This window comes from Candoia aspera, chromosome 2, assembly GCF_035149785.1.
Source record: "Candoia aspera isolate rCanAsp1 chromosome 2, rCanAsp1.hap2, whole genome shotgun sequence".
NCBI classification, from domain to species: Eukaryota; Metazoa; Chordata; class Lepidosauria; order Squamata; family Boidae; genus Candoia; species Candoia aspera.
In genome coordinates, this window is record NC_086154.1 from 50,434,361 (window position 1) to 50,459,764 (window position 25,404).

At 43.6% G+C, this 25,404-nt stretch overlaps 1 protein-coding gene across 1 annotated transcript in view; it reads left to right on the forward strand.

Annotated features, from left to right (window-relative positions):
• FGD3 (FYVE, RhoGEF and PH domain containing 3) overlaps positions 1 to 25,404 on the forward strand; it is a 56,658-nt gene that overhangs the window by 12,805 nt on the left and 18,449 nt on the right. Inside the window, exons 6-13 of the mRNA XM_063291787.1 lie at positions 1,108 to 1,246; positions 3,268 to 3,326; positions 11,776 to 11,922; positions 13,674 to 13,766; positions 13,972 to 14,051; positions 15,034 to 15,064; positions 16,178 to 16,279; positions 17,475 to 17,540. Coding sequence (XP_063147857.1) covers positions 1,108 to 1,246; positions 3,268 to 3,326; positions 11,776 to 11,922; positions 13,674 to 13,766; positions 13,972 to 14,051; positions 15,034 to 15,064; positions 16,178 to 16,279; positions 17,475 to 17,540 — 717 coding nt within the window. The remainder of the gene's footprint in view (positions 1 to 1,107; positions 1,247 to 3,267; positions 3,327 to 11,775; positions 11,923 to 13,673; positions 13,767 to 13,971; positions 14,052 to 15,033; positions 15,065 to 16,177; positions 16,280 to 17,474; positions 17,541 to 25,404) is intronic.

The window sequence follows — 25,404 nt, forward strand, 5'->3', positions numbered from 1 at the left end:
TAAATTAATTCAAGACTATGCAGACACTGTAGTTGATTGAGAATGCAGCAGGACAGGCAGTTATGGGTATGCCATAGTATGCACATAAAACACCTCTGCTTAGTGAGCTGCTGCACTGGTTACCAGTAGGTTTGTAGATGCAATTCAAATTTCTGATTATCTATAAAGCCCTTCATAGCATAGGGATTGGTTATCTGAGGGACTATCTGTCTTCTCTAGTTTCTCCCCATTCTGTATGATCCAGCAGTCAGCATGAACTGGGTCCCATCGATGAAGCAGAATCACCTGATGGGACCAGGAAGCAGGCCTTTTCTGTCATGGCGCCTGTTCTCTGGAACAAAATTCTCCTAGAGAACTGTTTGGCCTTCATCCTGTCCTGTTTAAACAAGCCCTTGAAACCTGCCTGTTTCCCCAGGCCTTGAGCTAGAGCAGGTGATGATTGGTTTGTTGATTTTTTATTTTTTTTGGGATGTTTCTTTTTGGATTATTTGTACTACATTATTTGATATTATTTTTATATTATTGTCTATCCCGCCTTTATTATTTTTATAAATAACTCAAGGTGGTGAACATACCTAACACTCCTTCCTCCTCCTATTTTCCCCACAACAACAACCCTGTGAAGTGAGTTGGGCTGAGGGACTGGCCCACGGTCACTTAGCCGGCTTTCACGCCTAAGGCGGGACTAGAACTCTGTCTCCTGGTTTCTAGCCTGGAGCCTTAACCACTAGACCAAACTCTACGCAGAGTCATGGTGGAATTGAAGAGCCCACATATTTAATAAATAAATAATCACAAAAAAAGTTCTGCTTATTCAAAGTAGCACCTGTATCCTATCTATCTATCTATCTATCTATCTATCTATCTATCTATCTATCTATCTATCTATCTATCTATCTATCTATCCTTTCTTTCATTCATTCATTCATTCATTCATTCATTCATTCAGTTTGGAGGTTGCCTGACTCTGGGCAGGTCACAACAATAGAATAACATAAAAACAACAAAATACAAAAAAATAACTAGATCATTCAGTAGTTTAAGTACATGACCATGGCTTTTTTTCCTTTCAGTGAGCTAGAGCAATATATCTTTTTTGCATTTCAGAAACAAGAAATATGTGGAAATCTGACATTGCAACATCATATGTTAGAACCTGTTCAGAGAATTCCACGCTATGAGCTTCTCCTGAAGGATTATCTTAAAAAACTTCCTGGGGAATCACCAGATAGGAAAGATGCTGAAAGTAAGTGCAGTTTTTATCCATGTCATTGGAAGCAAGTCGCTGCTAAGTAAAGATACATTTCAAGTGTGAATGGTGACTATCCATAAAGTACCTTGTATGTACTGAAACTCTAACAATTAAAACTTCTCACTGTTTTTACAATTTGACCACACACAAACACACAGTCCTAATTACTTTGGAGTATAAAACCCATAAAACCAAGAATTCAGAGCCTTTAATTTGTTACATACAGCTTGTAGCATATATCTAGTACAGCACAGAAGTCTGTTTCTGTCACTATATTCCATTGTGCTTTTAGGAGTGAAGCTTCTAGTATCAATTAGTTGAGTTGGGTTATTGGCAAATAATATTTCCTGATATTTCTAATAGCTGAAGAAGCCAAATGGTCCAGTATCCAACTTAGGTGAAAGAAGGAAATGTTCCTGCTGGGGTGGAATTATATATTTTCATGGACACAGAGAAATAGATTTCTGGAGTACACTGAGATCTGAGATGATGCTTTCAGAGATAGTTAATGTAAGGTTTGATGAACCAAAAGGTAAAATGACTGGAGAGTGAGTTCAGAATAGGTAAAACTATATGAGAGATCAACTAGAATTGGAATATAATCTTACATGAGTCCTAGGTTTCTAGGTTGAGACTTGAACAGGATTGCTGTATATTAAAAAAAAATCATACAGAACACTTTGCCAGGTGCTGTGAGGAAGTGGGGATGAATTTATCTGTTCAGATGCATTGAATGCCCACATCCTTGGCTGCAGGCCCATGTTAGGTTATTTGTAAGTTATTTGCAGAGGTGGCTCCACAAGCCTAGCCAACTTTGCCTTATCTCAAAAAATTAAGCAGGGTCAGACCTGGGAGGTTACCTGGAAACATCAGGGCTATAGGCTAGACTAAGAAGTAAAAAAAAAAACTTCTGGAAGAAGGTAATTACAAGTCATTTCTATACTGTTGCTAAGAAAACTAGTGGGTATATCTGTATAATCACTAGGAGTTCAGCTTTATGTAATGGAGACTACCTTTAGCCCTTCTACTATGTTTGATGTTTGATTTTACAACTTATATTTCCATAGCTCAAGGTGGTCTATAGCACTCTCTAAATTTTCACCACAGCATGCCTGTGTGGTATGGTGGGCTGATTGAGGGTGACTGGTCCGAAGTCACCTAGTGAGGAAATATATCTGAGGGGGGAACTATACCTGGAGTCCCCTGGTCCTACTCCAACACCCTATCTGCTATACCACACTGACCCTATATATAATGGACCAGGTTTCCATGGTACAATACTGCCTATTAAATCTGGGCAATTTCCTTTAGGTTACTAAAATAACTGAAACAATATCTCCCTTACGGTTTTCACCTCACTGAAAAGGAGGCCTCCAGTGCCTTCAGCTTATCAAAGAAAAGATTCATATATGTGCACAGAATGCTAAATCACGATTCAGGGTCACCTCAATAATCTCAACTAGTGTCAGGTTGTGCACTCAAACATAAAATTTACCTTTTATTAAATAGAAATAAACTCAGTTAAATAATCCATGGGTCAAAACTGACGTTTTAAGGAACTGACCATTTTCTGTTTAAGGATGTAGGATTATGTGCAATTCTAAATGTTCAGTAAGTATGCGTCAATGAAGTATGCTTTTTTTTTTAGTGGCCTAGAGGAGCATGAGTTGGATTTGCATATTGAACAACCCATATTAATCCCAGTTGCCAATTAAGAGACAAATGTATATCATGCACAGTAAACAGTTTACTGTGTTTTGAGATTTGAGTATATATAATTTTCTTTTGCTGGATAATACTGCACATTGTGTTACTGATCTCCTTTTTATCAGTGAGGCTGACACTGGAAGACTTATATTCACATTGACCCTAAAAGGCATAGATGTGGTACAGGGAGAAGTGAGTTCGCAAGATTGCAGTTTTGGAGTCAGATTGGATATCCCAGGGAAATAAAAACTGTACTGTTAACCAATAACAACCTTCAGAATGTGTAATTGCTACTGTCTATATTGCAGAATCACTGGAGCTCATTTCTACTGCAGCAAACCATTCAAATGCAGCCATCCGAAAGATGGTGAGTAGAAACCATGTAACACAAACATCATCTGAACCATTAACTGAGATGCTTTCTTGAAGCATTGTTTTTTTTTCCATTAATGCTTAATAATGCTTTTCACGCTCACTGAAACTTTGTAATATTTATCAGACTAAAATATAACTAATGTGCTTTTATATTTAACATCTCTGTGTGTGCTTTGTGGGACGTTTTTTCTCACTACTCATTATAAATTACTTATATGGTTACTCTCAGAAATTTCTTTTGCTATCAGGTCTTTTTTCCATATATTCTAATAAGCAGGCAATGGTTTTCCAGGCTCACCTTCGCCTGGCTCATATCCCAACCATCTTGGCAGTGGCTGGCCAGCCAGCTCTGCTACTTCCTCTATGCAGAGCCCTGTCTTTTCCTTCTTACTGTTCCCCATGGCCTCTCCTCCTCTTCTTCCCTGTCCTCTCCACCATCTCCAAAATACTGGCTAGGCCATTGAGCTTTGCTTTGCTGTGTGAGAGCATCCTTGACAGGCTGGGCAACATTCCAAAGGGGAGAGGAAGGAGAAAGAGGAGGAGGAAGGTAGCACTGAGTGAGCTGTGGTGCTGACATTTGGGAGACTGAAGGAGAGAGGCAGCAGGAGGAGGCATATTGGTGGCAACTCTACTTTGCATTTACTCTTGCCCAATCGTAGGAGAGTCATTAGCATTGCCATGATGTTCTAAGCCCCCATACTATGGCTTATGCCTGATTTTATGAGGTCTTAAGATCCCACTGAAGAACAAAAATTACACCAGATATTAAATGTTTGGATGCATGAGTCATTCATCTGGGGGCTCATTTTCATAGTGACAAGTAAAGATACTCCTGTGATTTACTCCCTTTAACTGTACTGATGCTTTTTCAAATGTGTGTTCATGATTGAAGGTCTTACAAGCTATGAAAAATATAACAGCAGTCAATTGGAAACTACTATTGATATAACAGATGGATAGATTCCAAATGGTACATATTGTATATGAGCAGACAATTTTTCAGTGAGTACAGTATATCCCCGAATAAGTTCTGCTGTCCAGCCATATACAAGTTTGGTGAGAATACCCTCACACATGGTCCAGGGCCTTGGGAGGTTGGATTGTTACTTTGGTAGTGGAGCACTTGGTTGGTGTGGGTAGTTTTCCTGTGGACTTGTGTTTCTAACTTACCATCATTTCCTCTACTGATGAGGATGTCCAGGAATGGTAGTGAGTTGTTGTTGTTTTCTTCCTCCCCGGTGAATTTTAGTTCCTTAAAGATGTTATTGATTGTTTTGTGGGTTTCTTCCAGTTGTTTCTTTTGTATTATGATGAAAGTGTCATCTACATACCGGATCCATACTTTGGGTTGTATGTGTGGGAGTGCTATCCTTTCCAGACGCTGCATTACGATCTCTGCTATAAGTCCTGAAATTGGTGATCCCATGGGTGTTCCTTTGATCTGTTGTTATATTTCTCCATCAAACTGAAAGTAGGTTGTAAGGCAGAGGTTGATGAGGTCCATTATCCTGGGTATTTCTATTTTGGTGTATTTGGCTAGGTCAGGTGTGTTGCACAGAACTGCAGCCATGGATTCTTTTGCTAGTGTCAGGTCTATGGATGTGAAGAGAGCTGTAATGTTGAATGATACCATGATCTCATCTTCTATTCTTAGGTTTTTGATTTTCTGGAGGCACTGTAGTGGGGAGTTGATTGAATGTTCACTCTCCTCTGTGGGTGTCTGAGTTTCTTTGTAAGCTCTTTAGCTATGTTAACACCAGATGAACCATCAAACAGCACAAGACACCCTAATCGAGGAACTATTAACTCAGGCAATCAACCAAGCAGCAAACAACAGCCCAATCAAAGAACTCCCAAGGAGAGAACAACACCCCCACCAACACAAGCAGGGCAAGCCATGGTATATAAACTGAGAGCAAGGCCCACTCCCTCTTCGCACTGAAGATGTTGCCTAGTCTGGCAATGAAACGTCTGCAAGAAAACAACAAGGCTCAGAGAGCACCAAGGACTCCACTATTGTACCTTTATATTTATAATTATTAGATACAGATTCTGTCTGTCTTTCTATCTATCTGTGTTTTATGCAAGACATTCCACTTTCTGTTGACAGTATATAGAAGATATAAAGTATAATGATAGTATAAATTCACTTCTTTAATTTCATATTGCTTCTTATTAAATTTAGCTTGCAGACTTGCATTAGTCCTCAACTCTCCCTCAAAATGCTTCGCTATTTAAGAAATAAAAATAGTGTATTAAAACCATTTTCTCAGTTGAAGGATTCCTAGATTATTATTTCAGTGCCATATGTTATCTTATTTATTTAATTTATTTGAGGCTTGTTTCTATTGCTTGGTGCACAGGCAGATTTTGGAATTCTAAATGTTAGTTGTACAGAAAGCCACTAAAGCAGAATTGTGTTAAGCTGGTGTTCATAGATCGATTTTATGTTGCTAAAAGGTAAATAGAAACTGGTTGAGAGGTCAGATTCAAGTTGATAATTATTAATACTGTGCCAAAATGTCACCTGTAGCTGCAAAATGAAGATAAAAATGAAAGAAGAGAGATAAAGAGAAAGGTATTGAGAACCAAAGAATCCATTAAAAAAAATCACAAAGGCAGACAGCAGAGATTATTCTTATTCACTGTATAAAGTGGCTGAGACATCTTTTATCTCACTATATTGAATGTAGAAAATGTCCTGGGTGCCTTTATTACTGCAGGCATTTTACTACTGCAGCAGGGCATATAGCTTTAATTCTTTGCAGGGCATGCGGGTTTCATTCCAGACTTCCTAGGTGACTGTGTGACATTAAAAGAAAGTAGTGTTGTCCTAACAGTCAGGAATCATGCTGAGACGAGGAGTAGGTCTCTAGTGTTTATTACTGCTACATTAGACAGAATCCTAACAAACTGAAGAAGCGTGGGAAAACCCAGACAGATAAACCCCAAAAGTTAAGGCAGGTCTGATCTGTGTCTCTTTGAATGGCTGCTTAATTCCTCAGTACTACGCATGCGTTTTCCCCCCTGGATAGGGGCCCCCTCCTGCTCGCCATCAGTACTCATGACATCACCCTCCCCTCCAGATTCACATTCCATTTCAGCCCCCTCCCTTCCAGAGGTTTGATAAGAGTCTATGTCTCCTTCTAAGGTCCCACGGGAACTGGGCAAGGATGGAAAGTCTTCAAAGGAAAACTCCTCCAAGGACGAATCAGTGCTGCTCTCCAGGTCTGATAACAGTTCTGGCCCAGGTGGCTGCTGCTGGAAAATAGCTAGATAATTAGAAGAGTCGTCCCCCCCACCCCTGGGAAATGCAAGCCCGAGGTGGAGGGCTGTGGTTCCCCCCCCCTCCTCTGTTACTGGTGTCAAGGCTTCAGGCGGGGGTAGAAACTGCAAACTTACGAACTCCTCTGCTTGGGATTCCTCTGCTTGCTCAGCCAAGTGAGGAATCTCTGGTAGAGTGCGAGGCTTGGGTTTGTGAGGGAAAAGCTGATGGAATCGATGAACCAGTGTTGGTGCATGCACATCTCTGGCATTCTCCCACGTGCGCTCTTCCTCAGGGTACCCTTTCTAGTGTATGAAATATTGGATGCCCCTTCTCCTCCTCCTAGAGTCCAGAATTTCCTCAACTTTGTATTCTTCCTCCCCCTCCACAATTACTGGAGGGGGGGCATTTGTGATTGCAAGGTACTTGGGGGAGGGTCTTTGGCTAGCAAGGCTCTGTGAAAGACTGGATGGATTTTTATGGATGCTGGTAGCTGTAAACGATAAGCCACTGGATTTATCTGCTGTACCACAGTGAAAGGGCCCACAAACTTAGAGTCCAACTTCTTGGAGGGTCTGGTAGAGGTCAAAAACTTGGTAGAGAGCCACACTTTGTCTCCTACCGCAATCGCTGGCCCCTCTTGTCTGTGAGCATCTGCAGCTCTCTTGTAAGCACTCTTTGCCCTGTTCAGCTGCTCCTTTAACAACTCCTGTGTGGCTTGTTGCTCTTTAAGAAAATCAGCCACGGCTGGAACAGTTCCCTGCTGGGAGGAGGTGGGCAACACCCGAGGGTTAACCCCGTAGAGTGCTTGGAAAGGAGACATCTTGGTAGAGGATTGCACAGAGTTGTTATAAGTAAATTCTGCCATGGGGAGCAGGGCTGGCCAATTGTCTTGCTGATAAGTGGTGTAACACCTGAGATACTGCTGTAACCATTGGTTAATTTTCTCAGCTTGCCCATTACTAGCCAGATGATGCGATGATGATAGGTGGATCTGGATCCCTAATGACTGGAAAAGTGCCCTCCAGAACTTGGAAGTGAACTGAGGGCCTCTGTCACTCACCAAGTGATTTACCATGCCTCTATACCTAAAAACATGGTCCATGAACAACTGCGCTGTGGCTTGCGCAGATGGGAGGCCCTCGCAAGGAATAAAATGCACCATTTTAGTGAAAAGGTCCACCACCACTAGTATGGAAGTCAGCCCCTGGACCGGGGGTAAATCAGTGATGAAATCCATGGAGATTGTATCCCAAGGCTGACTAGGGGTGGGTAGGGGTTGCAAGAGTCCTGTGGGCTTCCCTGGGAGAGGCTTGGCTCATCTACAGGTATGACAAGAAGCCACGTAGCCCTTTATGTCTGCAGTCATCTTAGGCCACCAGTAGTCTCTCAGAGCTCTATGGAGAGTTTTGAAAACACCTCCGTGGCCTGCCATTTGGTGGTCATGGCAAAGTCTCAGTACTTCTTCCCTCAATGAGGGGGGAATGTATAATCGCCCGCTATGCCAGAGGATTCCTGCCTCCACATTGAATGGCGAGGCAGTGTCTTGCGGGGCCCTCTGGAGGTCATCCATCCTGGCCCTGGCATATGGGTCCTGTTGCTGCTGAGCTCTGACTCTTGTAAATAGGTCCTCTGCTTGTCTGCCTGCTGCTAAAATCTCTGTCTGGTTCCCCCTCATAGACTCACCTCCTGGTGAGTAGCGGGGGTTGCCTGAATGGATTGAGACAGGGCATCTGCCAAACAGTTCTGTGCCCCGGGAACATAAGAAATAACAAAATTGAAACCAGAGAAAAACTGGCTCCATCTGATTTGGTGTGGGGTGAGGGATCTGGCGTTTTGTAGAAGCTGTAAATTCTTGTGATCGGTGCAGACTTTCACAGGAAAGGCTGCACCTTCTAGCCAGTGCCTCCACTCTTGGGATGCTGCTTTAATTGCTAGCAACTCCTTGTTAAAAACATCATAGTTTCTCTCTGCTGGTGAGAGCATGCGTGAAAAAAAGGCACAAGGAAGCAATGTATTCTCGGTTTTGTTTGTATATTGCAATAACACCGCCCCAATGGCAATATCGGAAGCATCTGAATGCATTATGAATTGCTTCGTGGGATCAGGGTGTTTTAACAGCGGCTGGGATGCAAAGAGTTGCTTGAATTCTTGGAATGCTGCTTGCTCCCTCTCTCCCCAAATGAATTTTGATCCCTTCTTCAAAAGCTGTGTGAGGGGTTTAGCCCTGTCACTAAATTATTTTATGAACCTCCTGTAAAAATTGCAGAACCCTAGGAACCTTTGTACATCTTTCACATTTTGGGGGGGTTGCCAAGAGAGAATTGCCTGGACCTTAGAAGGATCCATGGATATGCCTTCTGTTGATATTTTATAGCCCAGGAAATGTAATTCAGTTAAATCAAAGGCACATTTCTCTAGCTTGGCGAACAGCTTGTTCTCTCTCAGTCTTTGTAAGACATTATGTACATGGGTTACATGAGTTGTAGCATCCTCAGAGAATATTAATATGTCATCTAGATAAATGACCAGATACTTATCTAGTAAATCAGAGAAAATTTGATTCATAAATCGGGAAAATATGGCTCCTGCATTAGACAAGCCAAAGGGCAAAACAAGGTACTCAAATTTACCAAACCTGGTGTCGAAGACAGTCAGATATTCATGCCCCTCTTTCATCCGGATCAGATTGTACGCATTCCTGAGGTCCAACCTAGTAAAAATGTGTGCTTTCTGTAAGGGATCCAGCAGATCAGATATTAGCGGCATGGGATAATTTTCTTTTATTGTGAGTTTATTGAGGGAACTGAAATCGTGGACCACTCTCATGGGTGCCTCCTGGTTTGCCAGTGCCAATGGGTCAGGCTTCTTTGGTACAAAGAAGGTAAGAGCAGATGCTGGGGAAGTAGATGGTCAGATGAAACCCTTTTGGAGATTAGAATCCAAGTAATCCTTTAAGGTGGCTAGTTCCTTTGGAGACATGGGATATTGTTTCCTTGCTGGAATCTTGGCTCCTGGTATCAACTCAATGGTGCAAACACAGTCCCTGTCGGGGGATAGTGCTGTGGCCTCTTGTTCGCTGAAAACGTCTGCGAAATCTGCATACTTGGCTGGCAACTGGACCCCCCCTGCTTCCGTGACTGCATTGGTTGCTGGAGAGAGGAGAGCGGCTTGAATCTTGTGGTGCTGGCATTCCTTAGCTGGGAAGGAGACTGCTCCCGTAGTCCAGTTCAACAATGGGTTGTGGATCTTCAGCCAAGGTGTGCCCAGGACTATAGGCACATTAAGTGATGCCGTAACATAAAGTTGGATCCACTCAGTGTGGTCTCCCGTTGTTAGTTGCACAGGTTCTGTGAACCTTCTAATCGGCCCTGCCTTGAGGGGCTGGCCGTCAATGGTCTCCACTTCTATGGGACGTGGCAATTCTATGGTCGGGATGTTGAAGTCTTGTACGGTCTGTACATCAATAAAATTGGTGGAAGCTCCGGAATCCACAAGGGCCTCTAGCTTGACCTGGTGCTCTGGGTTTACGTGCCTTATGACTGGTAAGTAGTAAAAGGATTGCCTGGAATCCTCAGAATGAGCCCTTCTTAATTGATTGATGGTCTCCCTGCTGACCTCTGTGGAGGGAGACCGACGGAGTTTCCCTGGTTGGAAGTCGAGGTGGAGGTGGCTCTTGGTTCTGCTGCTTGCCCTGGGGCTCTTACGGAATTTGCTTGGCTTCTCGCTGGGCAAGCTCTCACCATGTGCCCCTGGACTCCACAGTAGAAACAGAGGGCTCTCTCTCTCCTTCTCTGTCTCTCAGCCTTGGAAGTAAGCCTCCTGCTCACCCCGATCTGCATCGGCTCCTCTGGTCCTGAGTAAGGAGATGCTGTGGAGAAAGCTGGAAATCCTGGAAGCACCCTGAGGCCCCTGCCTCTCCCCGGCTGCATCTGTCTGAGCTCTTCTAGTCTGGCATCTATGACCACAGACAACTGATATAAAGCTTCTAGGGTAGCTGGTGTTCCCTGGCGCACTAATTCATTTTTAATTTCTTCATCCAGCCCCTGTTTGAATTGGTCTTTCAAGGCACTCTCATTCCAGTCCAGATCTCCTGCTAACAGCTTGAAATCAGCAATGTAGATTCCCACTCCCTTGTTGCCTTGCTCGAGCTTCCGAATTTCCAGGTTGGCAGTGACCTCTCTGAGCGGGTCGTCAAAGTGTGCTCGGAACCCTGCCAAAAAGTTCTGGTAGTCGTTGAGAATTGGATCGTTGTTCTCCACCATGGGAATAGCCCATTTGGCTGCTGGGCCCTTTAGCAGACTTAAAATGAAGGTGACTCTGGTTCTGTCTGTTGGAAACTCTGCCAGTCTGCTGTTGAAAAACATTGTGCACTGTGTGAGAAAGGTTCTCAACTGTCCTGCCTCTCCTCCAAACTTCTCTGGTAGACTGCCCTGGGATCTCAAGACTACTGGCGGAGCTGCTGCTGCTGCTGCTGGCACCAGTTGTGGGTTAATCGGAGCTGGTTGTTGTAACTGCTGTAGCATGGCTGCTTGTAATGTGTTGATCTGGAGATCTACTTGTTGGTGTTGTTGCAGGGCTGCTGCGAGTTGTTGGATGGCTTGCCGAATTTCCTGGTTTTCCAAAGACATTTTCCAAATGTCTCTCCTTTATTTATCTTTGTTCCTCCCTCTTTCAATGGGAGTAGGAGTTTGTTAGGATTGATGTCCTAACAGTCAGGAATCACGCTGAGACGAGGAGTAGGTCTCTAGTGTTTATTACTGCTACATAAACAGAATCCTAACAAACTGAAGCAGCGTGGGAAAAACCCAGACAGATAAACCCCAAAAGTTAAGGCGGGTCTGATCTGTGTCTCTTTGAATGGCTGCTTAATTCCTCAGTACTACGCATGCGTTTTCCCCCCTGGATAGAGGCCCCCTCCTGCTCGCCATCAGTACTCATGACAGGTGTGTAAAGAAGCCCCCGCTGCTATGATTGTGTCTGAAGTTTTCCTATCATTAGAAAAGCTGCTCTGATTACTTATTTAACACAAGAATATAAAATTAAGGATGATAATAATTATTTAATACCTAATTATATTTTTTTATTAAGTGATGGAATTATCTTCTCTTATAGAGTGTTTATAATAAATTAACAAAGACTAGTTGGCAAATTTGTATTTCTTTTGTTCCTCTAGGAAAAGATGCACAAGTTGTTAGAAGTGTATGAACGTCTTGGTGGAGAAGAAGATATTGTTAATCCTGCCAATGAATTGATTAAAGAGGGTCATATTCAAAAACTGTCAGCAAAGAATGGCACAGCACAGGATAGGTATTTATTTCTGGTGAGTCACTTGGTTTCTTTGGAATAAAATCTTTTACTCTGTCCACACAAGCTCCTTTGATAAGGTTAATCAATCCTTGGCAAACCTGCCCATATTCAGCAAACTATATCAGTAACTAATTGAAGCAAACTCAGGCAATCAACCAAGCAGCAAACAACAGCCCAATCAAAGAACTCCCAAGGAGAGAACAACACTCCTACCAACACAACAGGGCAAGCCACAGTATATAAACTGAGAGCAAGGCCCACTCCCTCTTTGCACTGAAGATGTTGCCTAGTCTGGCAATGAAACGTCTGCAAGAAAACAACAAGGCTCAGAGAGCACCAAGGACTCCATATATCAGTAACCTTTAAACAGTATTTCTGCCCCTCTTAGATGGCTTTCATTCTTTCATGAACAGTCCACTTGGTGTTATCAGTATTCAGATCGTGTCCCAAACTTTCTAGGAACAGTATATGTTGGGCTTTTTTTTCTTTAGTCTTTGTGAGTGTGTATATGTGTGTGTGTTAATTGTTGGGTTTTTTACCAATGTATATGTGAAGGTTCATGTGATTCCTTATGTGTTTGAATGTGAATACTGCTACTAGAGAGAATCCTGAGAGAACAAGCAATGCTGTTTAGCAAATGTTGTTTAGCCTGAGAAGCTGTGCCTTTTTAGCTGTGCTTACCTTACCTTTGTTCAGTTGGTGAGAATCTTGGTAAGGGGACAAAAACACACTAAGAATAAGCCAGAATTCCACCTTCAGACATAATGTCAAACCAGGGGTAAAACAAGGTGTAATTTGTAAAACAATTTCAATCCATGCTGTTAAATTTCGAGTTTTTTGCTGTAATATAAACTGTGGTTTGTGGTCTGATGTGTTCAGACAACTCACAGGCAAAATCAATCCTTGTGCAACTTTAGCACCAGACAGGCTATAATTTCTCTGTGTTAGGAACCTACAAATAATCTCTAAGGCTTTCCCTGTTTTTATATCTAAAAACTCTCTCATGCAATTTTTGTATTGTTGTATACAATACAGCAATATACCTTATTGTCCCTGAATCCTCTACTGTGAGATTATATATCTGTTCACAAGAATATAAAACTTAAATTTGGATTTATTAAGTACAATAAAGAGGCTATTTAAATAGGAGATGTTGTCAGTGAGAGATAAGGAAGCATAACTGAGCAATTCTGGAGTTTGCTATCCTGCACTATCTAAATATATCAAGCTTCCAGTATGGATAAGATGGGACAAGACAATGTTGGTACAGTTATCTGCTTCTACATCAATGATGCTTTCAAACAAATTCTTCTGTTTTAAGAATCCGCCTGGGAATACCTTTAAGGGAGCAGTTTAGTGTAGTGTTGCAGTTTGGACCACATTTGTGTTTCCATTCAACCATGGACCTCACTGGGGGACTCTGGGCTGATCATTCTCTCTGGTAGGGCTGTTGTTATTATCAAAATAAATTGGGGAGACCCATGTGAGTGGCCTTGAAGTCCTAGAGAAAAGTGGGACATAAATGCAATAAATAAACAATAAAATAATAACTAAGTACATGCACGGACATGCCCTAAAGGAAAGTGGTAAGGAAAGACAAGATCCAAGGAATGGAATGTATGTCCCCCAAAAGTATACAATGAAGTACATCTGTGAAGAAGTATACTGTATCTATTTAGCATAACCATGTTTTATGATGCAGGGAAAGCTACATTATCTTCAGCATAACTACATAACAAAGACTTTTTTTTTTGTTATTTGCAGTTTAACAGCATGGTGTTATACTGTGTTCCAAAACTGAGATTGATAGGCCAGAAATTCAGTGTTCGTGAAAAGATTGATATTGCAGGACTGCAGGTTTGTATCTGATTCTTTTGGTTTTATTTTCTGATATATGTATTTCAAGACTTGTTTAACATAAAATAATTTAGTTACTGTTTTATTTTTAGCAATGAATTCATTTCCGAACGAATTTCTCCTGTTGAGAGGATACATAGATTTGTCTAATAGTGATTAGGATTAAATACTAAAAAAATGCCGAAATACTAATTCCGTTTTCTAGGTCCAGGAAATTGTCAAGCAAAATGTGGCTCATACTTTTTCAATAACCGGAAAGAAAAGATCCTTGGAACTACAAGCCAGGTACAGATTTTTCCCCCCTCCTAAATATAATTATTTATTTTGAACAGGACCTTTCCCATCATAAAATTCTGGTATAATGTTTAAAAATATTAAAAGGAAAATAGTTGATGAGTTTCATTTATATTATGTTTGTTTAGACAATTAACTATCATAATCTTACGTTCAATAACAGCAAAGAATGATTGCTGTTCACTTAAGCAAAAGTGGAGAATAGGATTGAGCCAGGATTAAATCCTTCTCACTGAGAATGTGTAGCTCCTGGGGTGACCCCACTACAAGGAATAAGAAATGTTTGAAGCATCAACTGTCAGGGAAATGGCTTTGCCTTCCATCTTTCATCTCCGTTCATGAGAGAGGAAGGGAAAGAAAGCACTGGGGAACTTGCTTTGCCCACTCCTCACTTTTCCTTCTGGAAAGCCCCAAGAAGATGCTTCAATGGAGCCCTTTGAAATAGTGGGTCCCTCTTGAGGCTTTTTTGTTCCTCGTGTGCAATTTCAACAAGACAGACAAAGAACCAATGAAGCAACTAGGTGCTTCCAAATGCTTCTGCCTTGAAGGCATGCCTCCCATGGAGCCAGTTTTGTCTGGCTCGTTGGAAAAGATGAAGAGTAGAAGGAAGCTGAGGAGGTGACAGTATAGTATGCACAGAGCACTCTAAGGTGGAGGTTACCTGAACAGCTAGCATTATTTCTGAGTGAAAACACAGTGGGACAGAAAGTCTCTGGAATTCTTTGTTTCATGGTCTTCCAGAACCTTGAAGTAAAGAGGTACAAGAGGGGGAAGAAAGTGAGATTTCAGACTAGCTGGCTGGAATGGAATAACATGGTGTGAAAGGCTGGACAGCAGACCCAGAAGTTTTGTTCCCTAGCTTATCCCATTCCAAGTATTAAAACAATTCCATATATTAAAATCTTTCTCTCTGGTTATCAGAGTATTGAAATTATGAAAAGGAAGGCAAACACCCTTTGTTCTCATTTTATAGGACAGAAGAGGAAAAGAAAGATTGGATTCAGGTAATATCTATTTATTTTATCAAGGTTTTCCCTTTGTTTCATTTCAGAGTAAATCTTTCTGAGCAAGTTAAGTTTTATATAGACTATTCCTTCCTTACATGCTTAAGGCAGGACTAGAACTTGGGTTTTCCCATTCCTAGTCCAGTGCTTTAACCACTAGGCCAAACTGGCTCTCTACTCTGTGTGCATGATGTGAGGTAGATAGATAATATTATATTTAAATATGTAAACTTTGCCAGCATGGGATCCCCCTGCCCCCGTGGAGATTTCATTTCCCAGAATTCTCAACCATGGTATACTGGCTGGAGTTCTGGGGAGTTGATGTCAAGGCCTGAGAGTCTGGCAAACTCCTGAAATGAGAACTATGTGGATTTCTGGCAATATCTTTATTGCTAGTAGAATAATGTAACAGAACCTTGAAAGCCTGACAAAGCAATTATCCCAGTCAACTTTACCTAGTGTAATTAAGGCAGAGTTTCTCCCTTTCTCACGCTTCCCCCTCCTCTGAGCTGAAGTGTCCCTTTTGTCATGGGACTTTTTCTTCCTTCACTTTACCAGAGTCTGTTGGGCATTCCATCACAGGTGAAGTCCACACTCTTGAAATTTGGAATATGTCAAAAACTGTTGAGTTTTTTTGTTTTTCAGAACAGGCAAGATGCATTCACAATACCTGGTTTCAGTTAAAACTCATGAAATCGTATTTTGCACTAACTGCATTTTTCTAACCATCTCTATTGGTAGCCTGGTATATACTCTATTTCAGTAATACAACATAACATGTTAGAATGGAAATACTTTCTGAGTTACAATCTCATCTGTGTCCTCCTTCAAGATCCATTATCTGTCTTATTCTTCCCACTAAACAATTCAGATAGAGACAGGGTTCCTGTATTCAATTAGCAAAAAAATTCTTAGCCCCTCACTATCTAAAAGTCACTCTGTTTTCTGAATATTTTTTTTATCTATAATTCTTAGTTTGAAAGGTAAAATTGTTAAGCAGTTGACATCTTATCAACAGTGATAATTTAAGGAAAATATTGTGTGTTTTGTTTTTGGTATAAGACTTTACTGAAAATTGTTTTTACTTATTACTCTTCTTTGAAACTACCACAGGTCATTCAAGCAACAATTGAAAAACATAAACAGAATAGTGAAACATTTAGGGCTTTTAATAACTCCTTTTCTCAAGAAGATGACCATTTCCCAGATTCATCCGTAAGTAATCCAAGCATTTAAAATATATGATATGATATATGATATGATATGATATGATATGATATGATATGATATGATATGATATGGCAGATATGCAATGTCACACAGCTAACAGTACTGACTGAAGAGTTTGGTTACAATACCTATTCAGATGTTCACTGGGGTCTCTTGGCAGGTCAGGATTCCACCTGCAGGGTAGATACTGAAATAAAAGGGTAAAATATAAGAAATGGGTATACTAAATAAAGTTTGTTTAATTAATTAATTAGTTAATTAATGTTAGCAGCTGCCTGATTCCAAGTGACTCTAGGCAGCCTACACTTTAAAAAGTAAAGCACAATAAAATAGAGAAAAAATGTACATCCATGATAAGACACCAAACAAAAACTGCTACAGGCTCAACAAACACTCCATGCCAAGGCCTGGAAAAACAGCTAAGTTTTCAAAGGCTTTTGAAATATCATCAAGGGAGAGCAACACAGATCTCTGGCGAGATGCTATGCCAAAGTTATTCTAAGTTATTGTTAATACATACATACGGTGGTGCTTAAAAGTTTTTGAACCCTTTTGAATTTTCCATATTTCTGCATAAATATGACCTAAAATGTGATCTATTCTCCACACAAATCCTAAAACTAGATAAAGAGAACCCAGTTAAACAAAGGAGTCAAAAACATATTCATTCCTTTATTTAGTTGCAGTTATTGCTTCCCAAGGGAGGCATACCAGTCAACTGAAAGCAAAGGTTAACATACTTTTGTCACACCCAAATATGTAGCTTTGGATCATTTTCCTCAATAAATATACATGAAAAGTCACAAAAATCTATAATAGTTAAAATGCCTTTCACATATTTTTATATCAATAATTCATACAAATTCTAGGTATCCTCAAATACCTTTCTACCACACTGTTACATAGTCCTAATAATGCCAGTTGGCCATTCTAGATCAATTGCAAATGTCAGGAGAATACCAGGAAGTAGGATGTTGTGCTGACACAGTAATTATAATCTTTCTCAACGTACTTGGGCTAACACAGGTGGTTATGGGACTGAGTTGTGAAAGGTTATTTTTATTTAGAGTATTTAGAATATTTTTATTTAGAGTTATCTTTCTATTACTTTCTTGAAACCTTTGAATCTAATTTCAGGACTGATTTTGTTTTGATGTGTTTTTGGCTTTCTCTTAATCAGATAGTGAGCACCAGCTCCATGGAATCTATGCCAGGAACAGACAGCAGCAGCAGCACATCTGCAGGGGTAAGCAGTTGTGAAACTGATGCCTCATTAAAGCAGATGTCAGAGTGCTTTGTTCGATGGGGCTGTGTGTGTGTGTGTGTGTGTGTGTACGTGCGAGTGTCCATGTGGGAGAGGGAGAAACTGCTTTAGACAAGTCATGTACTAGTCAATATTTCCTCCTCCCAATTTACTTACTAAAGCATTTTTTGCCATTAGTAAAGGTTATGCCTTGCCTTTTCTAATACAAAGCTTTAACATATATCTGATTTATGAAACCTATACTGTTAGCCCTAATTTGCTGTACTTTCTTTAAATGCCATTTGCTGCACGTGCAAGCAGACGCTGTAAACCATGTGAACCATAGCAATCTGCACGCTCTACTGCAGAGGCCTTAAGGACTGCTTCAAATACTCACTTGCTCAGATACCAGACTCTGCTTCTCACATGAAAATCCCCATGTAGCTCTAGGCTAAACTGCTCTGCCTAATTCAGCTGTACCAGACCTCTTTATAATTAGGGCTGCCATCTGATAATAGAAACTGTTGCTAGTTAATCAGTTGCGTTTCTGCCTGGTAACTGATCACTTTATTAAGTCTGTGTAAATCTGCATATGAATAGACATGTGCCTTTTTCCTCTCCAGAAGCATTGTCTATTGATCCCTCCGGCTCTACCTGCATTTTTGCAGCCAACTTTCTCTTACTGGTTTCAGTTCTCTAAGGACTTTCTGAGTGTTGGGTTCAACCCCGCCCCAATCGGGAAAATGTACTTTTACAGTCTTTTAGGATGTACTGGTGCACTGGGCTCCCTGGGGACAAAGAAATGTCTAGCTTTCTCTCCCCCTGAATCCTGCCACTCACTGAAAGAGGACAGTGGCTGTAGTTACAGAATTCTTAAGCATCTTCAGCTAGTCATCAGCCTTCTGGATCTACTGCAATATTATCAATATTCATAATGGCACTTGTGTGACCTATTTAATAACAGTTACAATATTTGAGTAGACTGTTTATGTCATTTGTTTTTAATAGAAAATAAAATAATCCTTCTGTTGAAATTAGTGCTCTTTAAAATGCTCAGTAAGGGTATGATGTTAAATTGAAACAGATCATATATCTGCATGTTGATGTGAATATAATAATTCTCCTTTACTTTATCTTGTGCCTGAGAAGAGATAATCAGCCAGTAGTAGTGAATTCTGCCACTTGGTGGTGATGATAGTTAGCAGACTAGAAGCTGCCTTCTTCATACTGTTCAGTGTGCTAAAGGAATACTTTGCACATTGAGATATGACCACAGTTAGTTTGGAAAACTAAAGTGCTAAAGTTCAAGGAAAAAATAGATGGGACTACATATGTTAGTAAATGATCCTCAATAGGTTTTTTTTGGGGGGGGGGTATTATTTCAGAGCAATAGAGGTTGTTGTTATTGCTGCTGCTGCTTTTAAATTTGCAGGCTGGCCCTGCCTTAGTGGGAAATCGCCCTGTATTCCCTGAAGTTACTGTGCTGGATTTGTTGACTCATATCTAGAATGAAAACTCCCAATAAGTCCAAAAGCCTAAAACAGTTTATAGAGTCATATATACATGAGACTTAAATACATTTTCCTGTAATTGCAAAAGCCATTTGGAATTACTTGTATTTTTTGACTTTGTAAGTTTTCTTGAAGACTTACAAGGGGATTCAAAGTGGGTAATGGCATGACATCAGCCAGGACAAGAAACAAGTTTAATTTCATTTAAGCATACATGTAATTAACATTTAATTAAATGCAATTAAATTCTTCTTCTTCATGTAGTTAATAATTTTTAAATTCTTTCCCATTAGAAGTTAGATTTTAGTGGCAACCTTTACAAAAGCTCTAGCAGGCCATACCCAAGGAATGGTTTGAGTTTGTACCCAGCATTAAAATCTGCTACTCCTGCAAGTGAACAGAGAAAACATGGTGATGGCCTCTCTACTTACACCAATGTCCAAAATTGTCCCTGATGGGACATGTGCATTTTTCTCTTGTTCCCCCCTCCAGACAGGCACATTTCCTAGGTTAAGAGCACTGATTTTGGCTCTCTATAGCCAATTGTACACCTGTTTTGATTCCAACTGGAGATTCAAAGACAGCACAATTTGAAACGGAAATTCAACATTTAAGGGCAAACCAATTTGGTATACTTGGCACCTCAAGATTCAATTTGAAAAAAAAAAAGATGTGTCCATAGACTATCAATGGGAAGCACTGAAACTTCTTCAGTTTCACTGAAATGCAGTTTGAAAATATTTTCCCTGTACCTTTTTAAAGGTAGAGGTAGTAGGGATGAGGAAAGCAATATAGCAGCAGCTTTCAAACAAGCAAAGAGTCAAAACTGTGCTGAACCAATGCAGAAAGTGCCCTATTCAAACTTCAACTTTGAAAACTGTCCAAAAAGTAAGCCATTTTCAACTTTTTTGAGGTGCCAGGTTTGGCATGACACTGGTTGCCATAGTGGTGTGAGGTATAACGTTCATTTTGGAGGGTTAGCATAACAGATTGGCAAACCTGACACACACACACCCTCCCTGCTGAGAAGGTCCCTCTCATTTCTGGCAACATTGTGGTATTATACCCTGTGGCAATAGAGTTCTAGTAGTTCATGCAGTCTCTGTTTCCTGACCTGGCCTATCTTGAAGGGTTGACATCAATCCTGAAAGCCTGACTGAGTTTGTTTGCCCTCCCTCTTACACCAAAGAGAATCAAGTGGGGGTAATCTTGAGTTTCTTCCTAACCCCCTCCTGTCTTTCTAGACTTGCACGCTTTTCTAATGTTGGCCACATACTTTCTCCAAATGTATCTCCATAGTCCTCTATACCCAGGGCATCCCATATTGGACTGCCAAAGGGCTCATCCTCTCCTCCCACAGGAATACCAGTTGAAACCAGGAAGGAGTAGAAACTACTGCAAAAAAGTGCCTCCAATCCCCAAACCTCACAACAATAGGAAAGGACACTACAGTCAATGATATCAAACATTGCTGAGAGAGAAGTGCACCTCCTCCCTCCAAATTCACAGCAGGTCACCCACATAAGTGACCAGTATGGTCTTGGTTCCATGTCTAGGCCTGAATCCTGACTGAAAGGGATCCATATAACCCATTCATCTAGAATCCTTTGTTGTTGGAGCCCAATCACTTTCTTAGCCTTACCAAGGAATGGTAAGTTGAAAAATAGTCAGTAGTTACCCAAAATAGCTAGGTCCAGATTTGGCTTTTTGAGGAGAGGGTGCACTACTGTCTTCTTCAAGGCCAGTGGTATTCCCCCCTCCCCCAAGTATGCATTTATTACCTCCTGGTCCCATGCCATCATGTCCTCTGCTGTCCCCCTTTATTACCCAAAAAGAGCAAGCATCTAATTTACAGATGGCTGAGCTCATTCTCACAGAGGACCCTGTCAACTTTCTCAGGCGTTGCAGGCTTGAAAGAGCCAGAGATGGTGTTGCGAGATGTTACCTCTATCATCTCTTGCGATCCTGTTCATCCAGCATCCAGATCAGAATGAATATGAACAATTTTGTCCTCCAAATGCTTAACAAACTGTTCATAAAGACCAGCAGGAAGATTCTCCAGAGTCCCAGAGCACCAAAGGACTTGTGTCATCTTCTGTAATGCTGCCAGCCAGCACTCTGAGGATGCAATAAACACAGAAAACTATTGATGTTTTTGCTGCACTTACTGCAAGGTGAAGGCTGGAACTTGGGCTCAATATACAGTATATCTGGTTATCTTCACTCTTCATGTTTTCACCAGTGTAGCTCTAGGCATCTTTTTAAATGCTTCATCTCCCAGAGCACCTCAGTAAACCAAATAGCCTTCCTGAATGAGTGTCCTCAGAAAGGCCCCTTGGGAGCAATCCTAATGAGCAGCCTAAGTATTTCTATATTCCAGACTTCAACCAAACTCCCCCTGAGTTGCCCATTCAATCACTGGTGAATTCCCCAAGTTCAGAACCATAATGGTGCCTGGGACAGATCAGGTTAATGGGCTTATCTCCCCAGTGCAGGTCAGTGGTGACCATGAATTGCAAAATGACTACACAGAGATCTGACTGTATCAGCAGGCTGATGTTAACATGCTCCATCCTCACGAGTTATTCTAGCTGCTATGAGATGAATGCTATATGCAGTATGTGGCCCTCTACATGGGTCAGTGCCATGGTTATCATGACAGTCATGAACTTCTGAACTCCCCTGAGCCCTGCTCTAAGTCATAGTATTGAAACCCCCCAGTATACACAGCCTGGGCAATCAACCACCAGCCCACCAATTAAGTTAAGGAGCTCAGGGAGGGAGCTAGCTGAGCAGTAGTGGGGACAGTACACTAGCAAGTGTCCAGGTTCATCCCTGGACTTCACATCAGGATGTTTGTGGAACAACACATTTGGTCATGATCAGGTTCTAACAGAATACTGCTACCACTTCTTCCTCTGCCCTGGAGTTGAGGTTGATGTAAATTTTCAAAATCTGTATTAATACAACAAACTTTAACTCAGGAAAAAATATTTATGCTGATGGATGCCGTGGGATATTAAAGGTTCTCAAGAACCTTTGTGCTTCTCCTATTAAGTGTCTGTGCTACCCTAGGCAGTCCTGTAGTAATTTGAGTATTGTTGTATAAAAAAGTGACACATCAATTGAAGGTGCTAAAGACTTCCAGGAGGCTCCCCATATTTTCTGCCATCATTTTTTCCTTTGGCTAGTCCAGCAGAGCATAGTTTCTTAAAGAGGAGGTAGATAGGTGTCATGAGTGCCGTTGAGCTAAAGTCATCAGCGCAATGGCACACATGACAATGACAAGGAAATAAGTGAAGGGGCACAAGTTAAGTAGCCATCAACCCACAACGACTAACGGCTAACAAACAATAGCTAAACGAATCACGGAACCACCCAAGCCATCAGCGGCAATACAACGGGGATCGCCCAGCTGAAAGCAATCAGCAGAAGAATGGAAACCTGAGGATGGGCGACCCTGGAAACCCTCAACCAATGGCAGGGCAACGCATGGGACAAAGGGGGGTGACGTGACCGTGAGCGAGGGGGCGCTGACCGGCGCGGGGTATTTAAACCCCGCACCGGCGCGCTCCTGTCACTCTCAGCTTTTTTCTACCAACGTTGTACCTACCCTGAAATAAACCAGAACCTGCTTTGCAAACCAGCGTCTGAACGTTATTCAGAGGTAGGCAGCGCATGACATAAAGCTGAGAGTCATAAACTCAGCCTCGCCGAGCCCCACCGGACGACAACGAGCCGCGGGAGGAGTAGACGGCGAGAAGACCAGCAAGATGAGGCCGGAACGGCGCGGGCAAGGAGGGCGAGCCGCGCGGCAAGAGACAGAGGAGGACCGACCGAGGCCAGAGGCACCGCGGACTCCCGGAGCCATGGACGCCCACCCCACCCGACCCGAGCCTCAGCTCCAACCCCAAGGGGAGATGGCGACGGAGGTAACCCGACCGCGGGAGGGAGCAGCACGACTTCCGAAACCAGCGGAGGACCCCGCGCCCCACATCGCACCCCAGCAACGGGCGTGGAGCGACAGCCCCACGGTGCTCAACACGGAGGAGGACGACGGAGACACCCATCAGACGGAGGAGGAAGCGGACCCGCGGCGGAGGGACGATGAACCCCACCGGCAACCCACCCCCGAGGACGCGCCAACGGAACCGGCCCCAGCGGCGGCGCGGGCTGTGGACGAGGAGGCACGAGCTGAACTCGCGGCCATGCGGGCTCAGCTGACGGAACTCCGGACCATGCTCCAGGCGCTTATGCCCCCCACGCCACCCAACGACGTCCCCGCACAAGCCCACACCCCGAGCGAAGCACCGAACCCACACGGGCCAGCGGAGAGCCAGCAGACGGCACAGGCGGCCGACACCACACCCCGGGAAGCGAGAGGCGGGGCCGCACAAAACGCCCGGGCCCCAAAGGACTTCCCCATCTTCTTCGATGGGACCCCCTCAAAACTCTCGTTTTTCATTACCAACGCTAGGGAGTTCATGGGGAGGCACGGACACTCCTATGACTCCGAGGCCGACAAGATCGCCGCCGTGGCGATCAAACTCCAAGACAGGGCGGCGGACTGGTACGTCCAACTGTACGAGTCCAGCTCCCCCGCCCTCGCCACCTTCCCTGCTTTCATCAAAGAGATGAAAAACTACTTCGAAGACCCCCTAGCTAAAGTACGGGCGAAAAGCGCACTCCAGAGACTTAAACAGGGCACACGCACGGTCCCTGACTACGCCCTGGAGTTCAAAGCCCTCGCGGGAAAGGTCTGCGACTGGTCTGAGACCACCCTGCTGGAAATCTTCAAAAGGGGGCTCAACCGCGACGTTCTCCAATGGGCCCTCTACCGCGACGACCCAGAAACGTTACACGGGTGGATCCACCTCGCGGGGAGAGCCGAACACGCGCACCGCACCTTCCTTATGACAACCACGGAAGACACAAACTATGTCGGGAAAAAGGTACCCGCACCACACGGGGGGATGGCCGGCCCCATATACCCAAAAAAGAGGTTCAACCGGGAGCCCTGCGGGAGGTGTGGCAAATTAGGGCACAAGACGGCGGATTGCTTCGCCAACCGACCGCCGACCAGCGCGCCCAAGCCCGCCCCGAAAATTAGCCCCAAACCACCCAACCCGGGGCCGCCCCCTCACCGCCGAATGACCGTGGCCACAGCGACACCGGAAGAGGGCTGGGACGCGTACTGGGGGGAAGGGGACAATACCGACCCCGACCAGCCGGCGGGAAATGCTCCCCGCCTGCTCTGAGACGCGTGGCGAGGCAGGCGGTGGGACAGCAACGCGGACCACCTCAACGAAACGACAAAAGCTCCGTAATATTGGCAGCAATCCAACTCTCTGCCGGCAACGGAGCCACCACGGCCGCGGCACTAGTGGACTCGGGGTGCTCAAAAAACCTCATCCACCCCGACCTAGTCGCCAAACTCGACCTCCGCTGCTTCCCCCTCCCCACGCCGCTGGCATTCCACCAGCTGGACGGCTCTACAGCGGGAGGGAAACCAGCCACGCTACAAACCGAGCAGGTCACCCTGCAAATGGGCACTCACACCGAGCGCACATCGTTCGTAGTCACGCCCATCGGACGGCCCATTGCAGTCCTGGGGATGCCATGGCTCGCGAAAAACAACCCGCGGATCAACTGGGCGACCCGCACCTTCACATTCGGCGACGGCGAGTATCGAGCACCAGCACCAGCTGGCAAAAGCAACCCCACGGTAGGACGAGCGGAGGCGACCACACAAGACAACGCCGCTACCACAGCAGACCTACCAGAACAATACGCCGACTTCTCCGAGGTCTTCGGAGAGGCAGAGGCAGACCAACTACCCCCCCACCGCAAGACGGATTGCCGGATCGACCTACTGCCCGACGTCCCCCTACCTAGACCAAAGATCTATTCGATGACCCCGAAGGAGATGGCAACCCTCCGGGAGTTCATCGATAAAAACCTAGACAGGGGATTCATAGAGCCAGCATGCTCACCGGTCGGAGCCCCCGTCTTATTCCGGGAGAAGAAAGACGGGACCCTACGGCTCTGCACCGACTACCGGGGCCTAAACGCGGCTTCCCTGTCCAACAAATACCCCTTACCCCTGGTAAAGGACATGCTCGCCCACCTCTCCACGGGCAAAGTCTTTTCCAAATTGGACCTTCGCGAGGCGTACTATCGCATCCGAATCAGGGAGGGGGACGAATGGAAGACGGCGTTTAACTGCCCCCTAGGCGCCTTCCAGTACAAGGTACTGCCCTTCGGACTCGCGGGGGCCCCTGGGGTGTTCATGCAGCTCATCAATGAGGTACTGCATGAACATCTGTTTAAAGGGGTCCTGGTCTACATCGACGACG